The sequence below is a fragment of the Phaenicophaeus curvirostris genome, chromosome 6 (assembly GCF_032191515.1).
Source record: "Phaenicophaeus curvirostris isolate KB17595 chromosome 6, BPBGC_Pcur_1.0, whole genome shotgun sequence".
NCBI lineage: Eukaryota > Metazoa > Chordata > Aves > Cuculiformes > Cuculidae > Phaenicophaeus > Phaenicophaeus curvirostris.
Genome location: NC_091397.1, coordinates 32,434,331 through 32,447,583, shown reverse-complemented (window position 1 = coordinate 32,447,583; position 13,253 = coordinate 32,434,331). Strand labels below are relative to the sequence as shown.

General features: G+C 36.5%; 1 protein-coding gene across 1 annotated transcript in view; it reads left to right on the top strand.

Annotated features, from left to right (window-relative positions):
• The window catches only part of CNTNAP2 (contactin associated protein 2), a 1,119,128-nt gene that overhangs the window by 510,148 nt on the left and 595,727 nt on the right, over positions 1 to 13,253 (top strand). Inside the window, exon 5 of the mRNA XM_069859729.1 lies at positions 11,563 to 11,766. Within this exon, the coding sequence (XP_069715830.1) occupies positions 11,563 to 11,766 (204 nt within the window). The remainder of the gene's footprint in view (positions 1 to 11,562; positions 11,767 to 13,253) is intronic.

The following is a 13,253-nucleotide window of genomic DNA, read 5'->3' as shown; positions in this document are numbered from 1 at the left end:
TTGTTTATGCTAAAGGACATTTTGCAGTAAACAAAACCTACCATAACAAATGTTTGATAACACAGGATATGAGCACATATGCTTGAAAGTATTGCTATCACAGAGCAATCTACTCTAAAATTCAAAGCAATACTGATGCTACTGAAGACAAAATAGCTTTGGTAGTGATGCGATTTTCTTGTAATAATTCTTCAGTGTAGACAAGGCCATCTGAAGCAGTTTGAGCAACTCTGAACAAAAAGATTGTGCAGTCCATTTCATCTCCTCTTGGTTTTAATTACTCCCCTACACAACAGTGCCGCAGGACATCAAGGATCTTTGGAAAAAAATAGTTCTAAGGACTCAAAAAGTTACTACCAGAAGCACCCACGCTGATTAAAATAAATGAGTGGAAAGAGTTTAGGGTTGGGATTTTTTGTGTTTTGGTTGATTGGTTGGGTTGGTCTGGGTTGAGTCTTCTGGTAGTTGTTGTTTGTTTGTATTGACTTTTATTACACCCATTATTTAAAAAAAATAGTTTCTGATAGAACACTTTAAGGAAGTCATTAGTTTGGGCACTAACTTGAGATGTTTTCCTGTTTTTTCAGTGATGCTTTAAATAAGGGAAAAAATATGGGCAGGAAGAACAGTTTCACTGACTGTACAAAGAGCTATTGCATGCATAAACTAAACATGATTTGTCAGGCTTTTACTTTCTATGTGCTTTTCATCTACTGAAGACTCATATTTTAAAATGTCCTGACAATACTCTCTGAATGGCGTTTATTGATATTTCAATTTAGAATGCTACCACACAGAGAGAAAGAGCACACAAAAACTTACACATCCATTACTTGTGCCATTATTTTGGATGTGGTCTCACTGCTAGGGGAGAATTGGCAGGAGTAACACTAGCCCATTTAGATGAAGTTTTTTCTCCTGTATTGTCTATATATATATGTAACAATAATTTACTAAACCCAAAAGGAAATAATTTTCCTTTCCAAACCAAATCCTATATATGTGTGTATGCTATACATGGCTGTCATATTGCATATTAGATCAGGTTGTATTTCAGTGTAGTAAACCAAGAGAGACTTGTCTGCTACATGCTTTGCTTATTTGATTTGTTCTAAACAATAAAGTGTAAAAAAAAAATATTTAAACACCAGATCCATCACAAGTGATTCTATAAGAAAAATTTCTCTGAATGCCTTGTTTCAGCACAAAGGAAGAGCAGAGTTAAAGAAGGAAATGTGACAGTTCTTTGCAACAGAATTTAGCTTTCCACATCTGAGGTTTAAAAAACCCTCTTCTTCTTTTATTCATGTGCAGTATACATTGCTTTGTGATTGAATAGCAGCATCTTATGAAGTTAGAGTGAGTTGCCTGTGCACATTTACGTGCATTTCTTACCTACGTGGAATGGTGTTGACTATTATTGTCCCTTTGCTTATTGAACATAAGAGATTATACTCTAAATAGCGGCTATGAAATTTCATATATTGTGTGAACATGAGTATTTGCTGTAGTGAGATTCTCTAACAGACAAAGATGAATGATTTGTTTTTAAGAAGCAAATACTCCTTAGCCAGTTTTTGGAAATAACTGTTGACATGTATTTCAGTATTCCCATCAACTGAAAAAAATCTTGCATAACTTGGAAGACTGAAAGAAAGAAAGCATTGTCTCAAACATTTTGCAAACATTGTTTGGCTGCCTTTATTAACATGTTAATGCTCCCAGCAACAAAAATGCTCCCGTCTAAAGGTAAAGCTTGTATGTATGCTGTTATGCATCCACTCCTTTTGAAAAAAAGATAATCTGATGGATTTTTGAGACATTTCTCTCTTTGAAAACAGATTCTTATGATATTTCGAGCTTTCCAGGCATTTCAAATTGGTTAATTAAAACTGCTGTTCCCTTTCCTTATTTAATTTGACTCGTTTGTTGAGGAAAAGGTTTAACTTGTGTTTCCCCAGCCTAAACTTCCCCTGACACAACTTGAGGCCATTTCCTCTCATCCTATAATTTGTTACTTGAGCAGAGAGAGCAGCACCCACCTCACTACACCCTCCTTTCAGCGAGCTGCAGAGAGCCATGAGGTCTTCCCTCAGCCTCCTTTTTTTTCCCAGGCTAAACAGCCCCAGCTCCCTCAGTGGCTCCTTGTAAGACTTGTGCTCCAGAGCTCTCACCCATGGCTCCTGCTCCCCCATCATCAGTTTGATGTGTCAGTTGAGATGTTTTCTGTCCTGAACTCTGCAAAATCTTACAAAGTTCGCTTAGACAGCATTCAGCAGTGGCACAGGGCCTTACCCATGCAGTGTTAACTGAGTTTTGTGATGGCTCGGTAGCCTTGATAATGCTGCAGTGCGCCTTCACCTGGTAAGGGAAGAGCACGAAATTCATGGGGTGGGGAATGTCATCTCCCCGTGTTCTCCTTGAGTTTCCTTCTCCAGGAAATCATAATCTGATGACTTTTTATGTCCCTATTGGGTAGCTCCCTCCTAAGTGAGGCTGCGTTGCCAGGTTCATTCACTAGTGCTGGCAGCCATGAAAGTGGGGAGCTTGACAGGGGACTCCAGCAGCTGGGAGTGGGCCTGGGCACACTAAGGGGGAGAGGTGGCTCTGTGCCCTTGCCTGGCAAGACCTCTGTCCTGACCCAAGCTGTGCCCACTGTCTTGGTGAGATGCCCTTTCTCAGTCCCCACTGGCAGGCAGTGCAGAACCTCATACTGCCTCCCTGTTAGCTCCCCTGGCTGGGCACTTCTCATCTTGGAAAGGGTGTCCAGACCAAGGCAGTTCCTGGGACCTCTCCTGCCTCCCTCCCTGGAGTTGCATCCCTGCTTACTCCTCCAGGCTGCGAGAGCTGAACCCAGCCACTGCCGCCTTCTAGGTTTTTTTTTCTTTCAGGCTGGAGGGATTGATGCCATGGGGGCTCAGAGTAGTATATGTTCTGCTTTGATACAGAAGGCATGCTTTCTTTTAACTCCTTGTACCTGAGGCTTGCGATGACACTATATAATTTAAAGATCCTCGAATTCAAGAAAGGCTTCTGAAGTAACTCCCTTTAAGTAAAACTGCCTTCCTGGTTGGTCTTAAGATCATACATGACTGTCTTTTGCACTTCAGAGGCTCTGTCAGGAGCCTGTAAGTTTAGATACAGTCTAAACAAAGGAATAATTTTAGATTCTAGTGTCTGTATTTCCTTTAGAGCTTTGAAAAGTTAAGTGAAATGAACCCATTAGGGTAGAAAAAGCAAAGCAGTAGTAGAGGATAAAGAATTGAAATCACAACAGTACAGTATTTCAGTATCTGTGACTGATTGTATTGCATCTGGTGCACATTAACCCATGTTAATGGAATTGAGGGAGTTCTTTATAGTCTTCCTGAGAAGAAACTCTCATCTTTCTGGATTTTTTCAGCTCTTAGTGATGGAAAATAATCCAGAGTTGAGGAGATTCAATTGATGGCATTGACTGTTCAGGGAAGCCTGAAATGCATGGTACAATTCACAAGGGAGGAATACCCAGTCCCAGAGCTGAGATGCCATAAGCAAAGTCAATGCTGAAGAAAGACTGCAGAACTATTTTGGCAAGTGGGGAACTTGAAGGTCTTAAACTCTGCAACATCAGCAAATCTTAAACTGTAAAGTCTGCTAGATTAAAGACAAGTCGTCTCTGGTGATGGTGGTGGGGACACAATATATCACTGACCTTGGAAAGTGCAGCCTGAAAAACACAAAAAGGGAAAATCACTTGCTTGTAAAAGCAAATGCCCTATTTTCTGTTTCAGGTCAGGAAAAAATTGAAAGTCCAGTTAACTGAAACTCAGTGCTTTTGGTAGAATAAAACATGCAAACAGACTCTGAGTAGGTGGGTTCAATTAGGTGATATCTAGAGATCCCTTCCAACCTTAATGATTTTGTGATTACATGCTCTTACCTGCTTTTACCCACTGGATTACCTGCCATAGACAGCACAGACAGCAACAAAAAGGTTTTTTTCCCCCCTCCCAGAGAACTATCTCACTCTATATGCTTGGTATATTGCAAGCTGAGCATTTCATATTGCTGTTTATTGAAACATTTTAGAGTTTTGCTCATTATTATTCAAATAAAGCACTCATTCACTTAAAACTGGCAACTATATGCCCTATTACAATAGCATGCAGTTCTCCATGTTAGAGTACATTATTAGACTTCCACTGAAGTAAAGGAGGACTAAATCAACTTAGATCATCTGAAAACAAAGCCCCACCTCATATATTTGAATATAAGTGATTTTTTTTAATTATGCACACTGAAATACATACGAATAGAAAAACACAAGATTGAGCAACCATTATGTTCACCATTTTATCTGTGCTTGAAAGAGTTTAGGGCTCAAATTTTACGGCTTGCAAATTAGAATCTAATACCTTTTCTTACACAAAAATTTGCAGCGTGACACAGTAAAGAATCCTTTCATGCATGATCGTAGATATTTTGCATGTTACGCAAGTAGAAGAAAAAATAATAGACTGAATTATTAATCTTAAATTTTTTGCCCAACGCCAAGTTGCAGTGGTCTGCTTTTCTGGTGCTGTGCTAAACACAGAGTGCTTATCCCTTAGTAAACTGGAAATATAAAAATGAAGCTGAACTGTCTTATAAATGGACAAAGTTGTTCTATTGTCATTTATGCTAAAGGATTTGCCTCTGTTAACTCAGTTTTTTAATTGAAATGCAGTGGCTGAAAATAGCAATGTGCTCCGTTTTAGTGTCTCTTCCTAAAAAAAAAAGTGGTGAAGCAAGATAGAATTGGTAGCAGCATCAGATGGAAAGCTGTAAGAAAGAATGGCTCAAAAGCCACTAGAAGAAGCCTTAACGACACGAATTTGTGTGTCTTAGACAACAGTGAAACTATTCACTTGAATAAATGTGAGCGTCCCCTAACAAAAATTCAGAGTCAGTCTGGCACTCCTTGCTCCATAGGATCAACTGCAGAAGTTCAAGTGGCAATAGCAAGATTTGTACTGTATGAGATATAGTTGAGTACAGCAGCTTGAAACTGTCCCTGATGCATATTCTTTAATCAATGTGTGTGCAGTTTCCTTTGAAAGTTCAATTTAAATACGAACTCCATGGTTGGAAGAAGAATATGTGTTTGAGACTTACTATGAGAATAAAGGATATAGAATGTAAGCCTTAAAGAAGAATGAATATTCTTAGAGCATCCAGACAGTAAAAGACATGTGGAAAGATTATATACCATCAGATGATTGAGTTAGGTGGAATCAGCTCAAAAAGAAATTGGAAAGAGGATTTCTAAGTCAGTATTTTTTAGGTCAGCTGTGCGTCTCCCTATTTTCATGGAGCTGTAAACAGTAAAACGAAGGCTCTAGCTAGTCATCCATTTCCTTAATGTTTTAATAGATTGTTTTGCCCATTTTGTAGCTCACTTATTCATTGAGTAAATTGAGTGTAAATTTTGTATGACGTGATACAGCTTCTTTCTTCGTTGTAGTTTTTTCATTAAATAATGAGCAAGCTCAGCAGTTTATTAAGGAATGAAACCTGTTATGGCCATTTACTTTGTTAGAGTCAGAATTGTCCTTTTTTATTGACCTAGAGCTCTTGTGATTTACTTTTTTAATAAACAGTGAAAACTTTAGCAGAGGCTAGCTATTTTCAAGTAAATTAAGTTATTTACCTGATTTCAGAGTTTAATTATATACTTTAGTGTTCCCATTGATATCCTATATCAAATGATTGGTTTCACAATTAAGGATATAAATAAATGTATTTATGGTTACAAGGAAGGCTTCTAACTTATAAATCAGCATGATAATATATAAAATCTGAGTTTCTTTAGAATATTTCAATTATACATGTATTTTTTAACAAATTAATTTAGAAGTTCCATAGCTTGAGAATAATAAAACATAGAGAACATTTTCCTCCTTCTAGTACATAGTTGCAAGATTCCTGAATTTTAACTCCTATAGTGATACCTAATCGAAAACTTTAACAAGTATAAACACTCACTGCTTCTGTTTTGTCCATGTGGTGTGTACAATTGTACTATGACCTGTAAAACTATAAACTAAAACATGATTGTACAGCAAGAAATAATGGAGGTGGTTTTGGTAAAAAAGAATAATTTTATGACCTACTACCTTTTATTTTATCAGTGATGAATGCAGATGATATCCATGCAAATATAACTTTGAGATGATGAAGACTACAAAGTTTAATTTGCACCTTGTAATTAAAAAATAGTTAAAAAGTCTTTCTCAATTTTTTTTGCACTTTATCTTTTTTAATTTTTTTTCCTCCATTGCAGCAGTAGCCTCTGAGAACAGTACGACTTCATTGAATGCAGGTGGACATACCATATGTAATGGCTTTGCTCTCTAATGCTGGTAGTTCAGTGGCTAAAGATGAGAAAAATTATATATTTACACTGCAATTATCTGAATTATATGGTTTACTGTCTAAGTACCGTTCCACATCATAGTAATTATCATGATATTAAATAGCTGAGTGTCATCATAGAAGGAACACAAGTCATTACTACAGTTCTATGTATGATGATTCTTAAATATAATTGCTATGTAATCTTCAGGTTACTGAATTATCATGCAGACCCATGTGCATACTTCCAGCACAGCTATGCATTAAAAAAGCTGCTTAATCGAGGATTACTACTGTTTCCTTTTTTTAACTGAATGATTGTCAAAACATGATAATTCCAGGCCAGATTTTAAAAAAATGTGCTACTTTTACTCAGCTTTGTTAAAGTATAAGATATGAATTTTTCTCAATGAATGATGTAAAGAACACATATGCATAACTGCAGTAATGGGATATGTACAAAAGGGATGTTCACATTTTAATTGGCAATGTGCTGTGAATTTACAAACACACAGAAGTCATATCATTGTCCTGATAAGCTCTGGATCAGATGCTTAATAGTAAAACTAACTTTTGCAGGTGTATTGAAGTGACACTAACTGGCCTTAGAGGATTTACCCCATATAGGGGTTCCTATAACCATCAGCATGTAAATTTAACAAATGTTAATAGAAGATAAGCTGTGACATTGAATATTGAGTCATATTTTTTATGATGTATAATTATTATGAAGGTTGCTTAATCTGTAATATTTATCAGTTTTCTTTCATATTTAGCATTTATTCAAGGCAGTTGTCTGTAGGTTCATAAGTGTATAATCTGTATAGCAAATTTGCTTTACATAGAAATATGATTTTTATGACAACTGAGTGATTTTTATGTAGTTTTTTTCTATAAACAGACTCTGAGCTTTTCTAAACTCTCAGGAAGACATTTCTTGGATCTCTTGACAGCTTGTAAGGCAAGAAAAACCAATGGGTTGTTATAATCACTGTTACAATATTTGTATAACCATTTCCTTAGTTTCTTCAAAACAAACTGTAGAAGTCTAGTATTTGCTTGAGTCATGAGTGTATACCAGATAACCTCACCTCTGAACTCATGCACTGTTGCATATTAACACAGACTCAAAAAAATAATGGGTTATTGCAGTCATTTTGTAATGTTAATTTTTTATGTAGTAATTAAAATTTCTTCATCACTTGGGTAAAAAATAAGGGGATCAAAATTTATCATTTCATCAAAATTATTTGCAGATTTAGGCAGCTTTAGAGGTAGGTTCAAGTTATATGGTTGTTATCTGTTTCATTGCAGGGTTTAACTGCTGAGAACAAAGACCTTTGGGTCTGCACCTCTTAGTTTGCTGTGATGAGAAGGAGAGAGACTGCATGATTGTGCAAAAACCATCTCTGTCTACTTGCCTCTGTTCTTTCTAATAGCAAGAAGAGCCTGGAACTGGTGCTTCCAGTTACACCATGCAAGTAATGTCAGGAATGGAAGAATGCATGGCACAGATTATTTCTAGCCTGGTAGTTAAGGAGGAGATGCTAAGGAAGACTAACGTATGTTACTATATAATTTGAAGAAGCAATTTCAACTAAAAATTCAGAAATTTGAAATTCTTCCCTTGGGTCTCCTTTCCACAAACACGGTAATGGATCATTGTGACCCATTTAAAAGTCTCTGCATCAAAACAAGTATAAAAATCTTGGTGATTGGAAAGAGCCTGCAAGTTCTTCAGTGACTATTACGTGTCTGATTGATGACAGTCAGCTGCTGCTGATGCAAATATATTAAAAAAGCTAGTGTGCAACAGAAATACCTTGCATTTGCCTATTAATCTTTCAGAAAGAAAAGGAACACCTTATGGAGGCATGCGAAATCTTGCAGCAGGTCTAGGGAGGTGATTCTGCCCATCTATTCCTCTCTTGTGAGACCTCATCTGGAGTACTGTGTTCGGTTCTGGAATCCTCAACAGAAGAAGGACATGGAACTGTTGGAATGGGTCCAGAGGAGGGCTACAAAGATGATGAGAGGGCTGGAGCACCTTACATATGAGGACAGGCTGAGAGTTGGGGTTGTTCAGCCTGGAGAAGAGAAGACTCCAAGAAGATATTGTAGCAACCTTCCAATACCTGAAGGGGTCTACAAGAAAGTTGGAGAGTGACTATTCATAAAGGCTTGTGTTGATAGGACGAGGGGGAATGGTTATGAACTGGAGAGGGGCAGATTTACACTAGGCATTAGGAAGAATTTCTTCACCAGGAGAATGGTGAGACAGTGGAACAGGTTGCCTAGGGAAGTTGTGGATGCCCTATCCTTGGAAGTGTTCAAGGCCAGGTTGGATGGGGCCTTGGGCAGCCTGATGTCCCTGCCCATGGCAGGGGAGTTGGAACTAGATGATCTTTAAGGTCCCTTCCAACCCAAACTATTCTATGATTCTATGATTCTATGATTCTATGATTCTAGAATCTGTGTCTTCAGTCTTATAGATCTCTTTGACTCAGACAGGAAGAATTCTGTGGATTCTCTGGATATTGCAAGTAGCGAAAGGAAGTTTATTTCTATGATTTTTTTCTGATCTAACTTGAAAAGGTGAGCAGAGAGATTAGATTTATTTTCAGGCTTAAGACAGCTTTTTTTTGACATGCTTAAACCTCCTTCCATTAATACTAGGGGCCTTGGTAGATGAGCCAGTGTGTGAGTATGAGTTAGTACAAGATAGCATGTTTTACATTTTGATCTTGGGTAGACTGAAATGTATGCTTGGTGCTGGTCCACAGAAGACATACTTACCCTTAAAACTCTTAAGTTTAAAAAGCAGTAGCATTGTGAATGAAGGTAAAATTGTAAGCTCTGATGATCCATGCTGCACCCAGATCCATAATTTTATCTATAGTATGAGTTATGTTGACCTATGGGTCAATAACTGTTCACATTTATGGTTCCCCCATGTCAGTTTTAGGAACTGTAAACATAGCTTCTTCAAGGTAGCAAAGTTCTTAATTTTTGCAATTTGTGATAGTCCCTAGAGAGTCAACAGTTTTTGTCAACTGAGGGTAATGACTATATTTTGATTATACCTACAGATTTATTAAAGATGTGCAGAGGACAAATGGTTGTATCAACAGAAAATGGACATCACATGCTTTATCATCATGCACAGAATCATTGTGTCAGCAGAACAAATTATCTGGAAGTAGTAGGGTGGGGAAAATCCTGACTGATGGAAGCATAATGTGTTGGTCCTTCTATCTGAAAACTTGCTATGCTTCATGATGTAAGAATGCATGACTAGGCGCTTAATCAATGTGACTGTGAGCCTCAGTCTCAACTGGGTTTATGAATACAAGATGGGTTGTGAAGTTTTTGACTGAATAATGAAACAGAAATAATTTATGAAATATTGGTTGTGGGCCTTTCTCTAAAAAATAAATGCTAAACATCATGGAGCTGGATTGAATGGTCTTCTTTGATTTTCAAATAGTTCTTATATCACAGTGAAAAGTATTTTTGAAAATTACAGAATATGAAAAAGCAACCTAGAAGCATGCTATACCTAAGCAGTTCTTTGACAGCAATTGAGAACACAACAGAAGTTAAAATTGTCTCAGCAAACCATTTTGATGCATGCTAATTTCTCAAGACAGGGATGCACGTACATCTTTTCCCTTAATCAGAGCATAAAATATTATTTCAGAGATTGCTGGAAAATAAGCATTTTTTAAATGTGTTTGACATATGCTGTAAGAACAAAGACAACAAACTAGCATAATCAGCTAATGTAGACCATACACTTTCAAACTGAAATACATGAAGTTATATATACTATCGTATAGAAAGAGTTTTAATGGATTTTTAAAAGGTTCTTCTGCATTAATTATACAAAAGGAGGGGAGTTGTTTCTGTGTTTTTGAGGGGGTCTGCAAAATTCAAATTAATTCTTAGCATAACAGCAAATACAAAATAGGAATTTAAAAAAGTTGCAAGCAGTCATTAAAAAACAACCCACAGAAGTAGGCAAAAGTCAGATGTAATTGAAGAATATAATATAAAATGCCATCCTTCAGTGCATGCAAAATGTGAAATGACTGGTATGAGTGCCAATAAGAAGTGTGAATGTTTTTGAAGAATATAGATAGGAAATACTTTTTTTAAAAAAATAACAATTAATTCCCTTTTAAGAGTTTTCCTTAGTGATTATTTAAATTGTCAGTTGTGAATAGCAAAGATGAAATACTAGCTGAGGCACTGGCAATTGGTCATAGGTTAAGCAGTTTACAAAGTGGATTTCTTAAACAAATATGCATAAATTTTTTTTAGATCAGTACTTGTTTACAATCTTTTACCAAGCTCTCCTTAAAAGACAAGATTCATACTCAGTGGAAGTACACCTTTTGAATGGAATCAAGTTCTGAAACTATTTTCACTGTGGATATAGCCTCGGGCAAATTGTGGTTGATGCTGGCTCATTCTTTTAATTCAGGAAAATAAGACAGCATGAAATTCTGAACTATCATTATGCAATGTTTATGTGAGTATTGGACTGACTTTAAAAGATTGCATGTCTCAGTTTTCTTCCTAGATTTTGAATAAAACCAAACCTGCAACAAAAATTAGCCCAAATAATGGTACTTTTTTCCTTCTCAAAATTAATTGAGGTCACTTACCCAAGATTTCCATATAAATCTGAACTAGACAAGGCTTATATCTATGATTTGCATGCAGTCTGAGGAATCTTTTAAAAGTGCTAGGCTCTTTATTTGGCTTTGTGTTTTACAGTTACAGTCCTTGCAGAGACCTATACTGGATTTTAAGTAGTTATCAAATTAATTATTAATGACCACTTTTTGTGGTATATTTGTATCTCATTTACAACTATAATTAGGAAAGCATGCATGGAAGCAACTATGTTTAAGGGAAACCAAAAGACATTGAGTACAGTTGTAGTATTTTCCCCCCTGAATCTGTTTTTTCTAATATCCTGTGGATTAAATGTATGTCCTGCGTGGTTCTTACTTTTGTAGTATTAATTTATGGTCAAGAGAAAATGTATTTACAATGCCTATCACACTTGCCCATTTTTTATTCTGTTCAGGTATGATCTGCATATGACATGTCTGTTTTTCCAGGTGCCACAGGAATACATAATCACTCATCAACAATGTTATTTGTTTTTCCCTCTAGGGGCTGATGTTATCAATTTTGATGGCCATGTAGTGTTACCATACAGATTCAGGAACAAGAAAATGAAAACATTGAAAGATGTCATCTCTCTGAAATTTAAAACCTCTGAAAGTGAAGGTGTAATCTTCCATGGAGAAGGACAACAAGGAGATTATATCACCTTGGAGCTGAAGAAAGCCAAACTGGTTCTAAATTTAAATTTAGGTATGCTTTGATTGTTTAGTTTTGTGTACTTTTAAACTGTTTTTGTCAAATATTACATTATTTTTTCTTTAGTGATATGATAGACCAACCACACATTTGATCAGATAGTTCGGTGAAAATGTTGTTCATTCATTTTCTATATGTTTGAGGGATTTTTTCTGTTCCATTCCTTCATTTTTGCCCTGTGTGAGATATCATGAAAATAAGATCATACAGAAAAACAAGATCAGCAATATATTGCCATTAGGAACATGCCAGAAACAAAAAAAGCTTGGCTAGAATTACATTTGGCCACAGTTGTGGCTTTGAGTGAAAGGACGCTGTCATCACTGTAGAGGAATAAAGGTCACCCTTAAGAACCTTGCAGCAAAAAAAGGTATTAATCTTCGAAGCTGTGGGACACATGAAATTGAGGTTCAACAGCCTTTCTAAAATCTGAGAAGTAGAGCTAGGAAAGGAAAGAAGACATACCTGTTTGTCAGGCAATCTCATGATGGAGTCCTGTATGTGTTACTCTAGTTCCAGCTTCATTTTTCCTTCTCAATGAAACACTACAGGCTCATGAGATTTATAAAGTACATTTATTATGAAAAATACATTTATCTGGTTTCAGGTGTTTCAGGTTTTTTTTCCCCTCATATGAAGGAGTTTTAGAAAAAGATTTCATGGTACTTCTTTTTTTTACAGACATATGAATAATAAATTATTCTGTTCATTATTTACATTGAATAGTAATTATTTCCATTAGCATTTTTGCCCTCTCTTTTTATAAACATCAACGTCAACAACTGAGGAAAGCACATCTTACTATAGCAGTTATCCACTTTTTGCAATTTTAATCGCAATACTAACCCATTAATTTCCAGTTTCCATAGTCATCAGTTCAGTCTGTCTTTATAAGCTGGTATAACATGCATGTGTGTGTTTGGTGGAGATGTTCTTAAAACACTGAATTGATAGATGGGAATAGGCCCTGTGATATGCACCCACTTAACAAACAGAAGTAATGGTTTATGGTGTTACTCTTCCTGTGCCTGAGAGTATTGTCTTTGCACCAGAGTAAATGGAAAAGGATGTTCATTTTGCCTGGTGAAATCCAATGATTGGTTTTGAATGTTGGGGGCAGGAGGGGAAAGGTGAGGGGATAGGGGTGGATTTAGATTTCCTTTGCAGTGGATTTGACTTTGCATTGAAGAAACTGAAGTTCCTTATGGACGTGTATGAATGTTTTTTTAATGTATTTTTATCCAACAGCTGTTGAAGGATCAATGACCTTCAGCAGAAAGGCAGTATGACCATTTGTAAAGGAGTAATTTCTTCAGCCATGGAAGTGTGATTTGCCAGAGTGTGTTATCAACATGCACAACCTTAATGTCTGAGTTGCAGGCATACTTGGTAGTAAGAAATTTGCAGCTCCAGAAACATTTTAGAGCCTCATGTATTCAGAACATGGAAGATTGCACTGAGTTATTGGGCAGTGCAGCAAT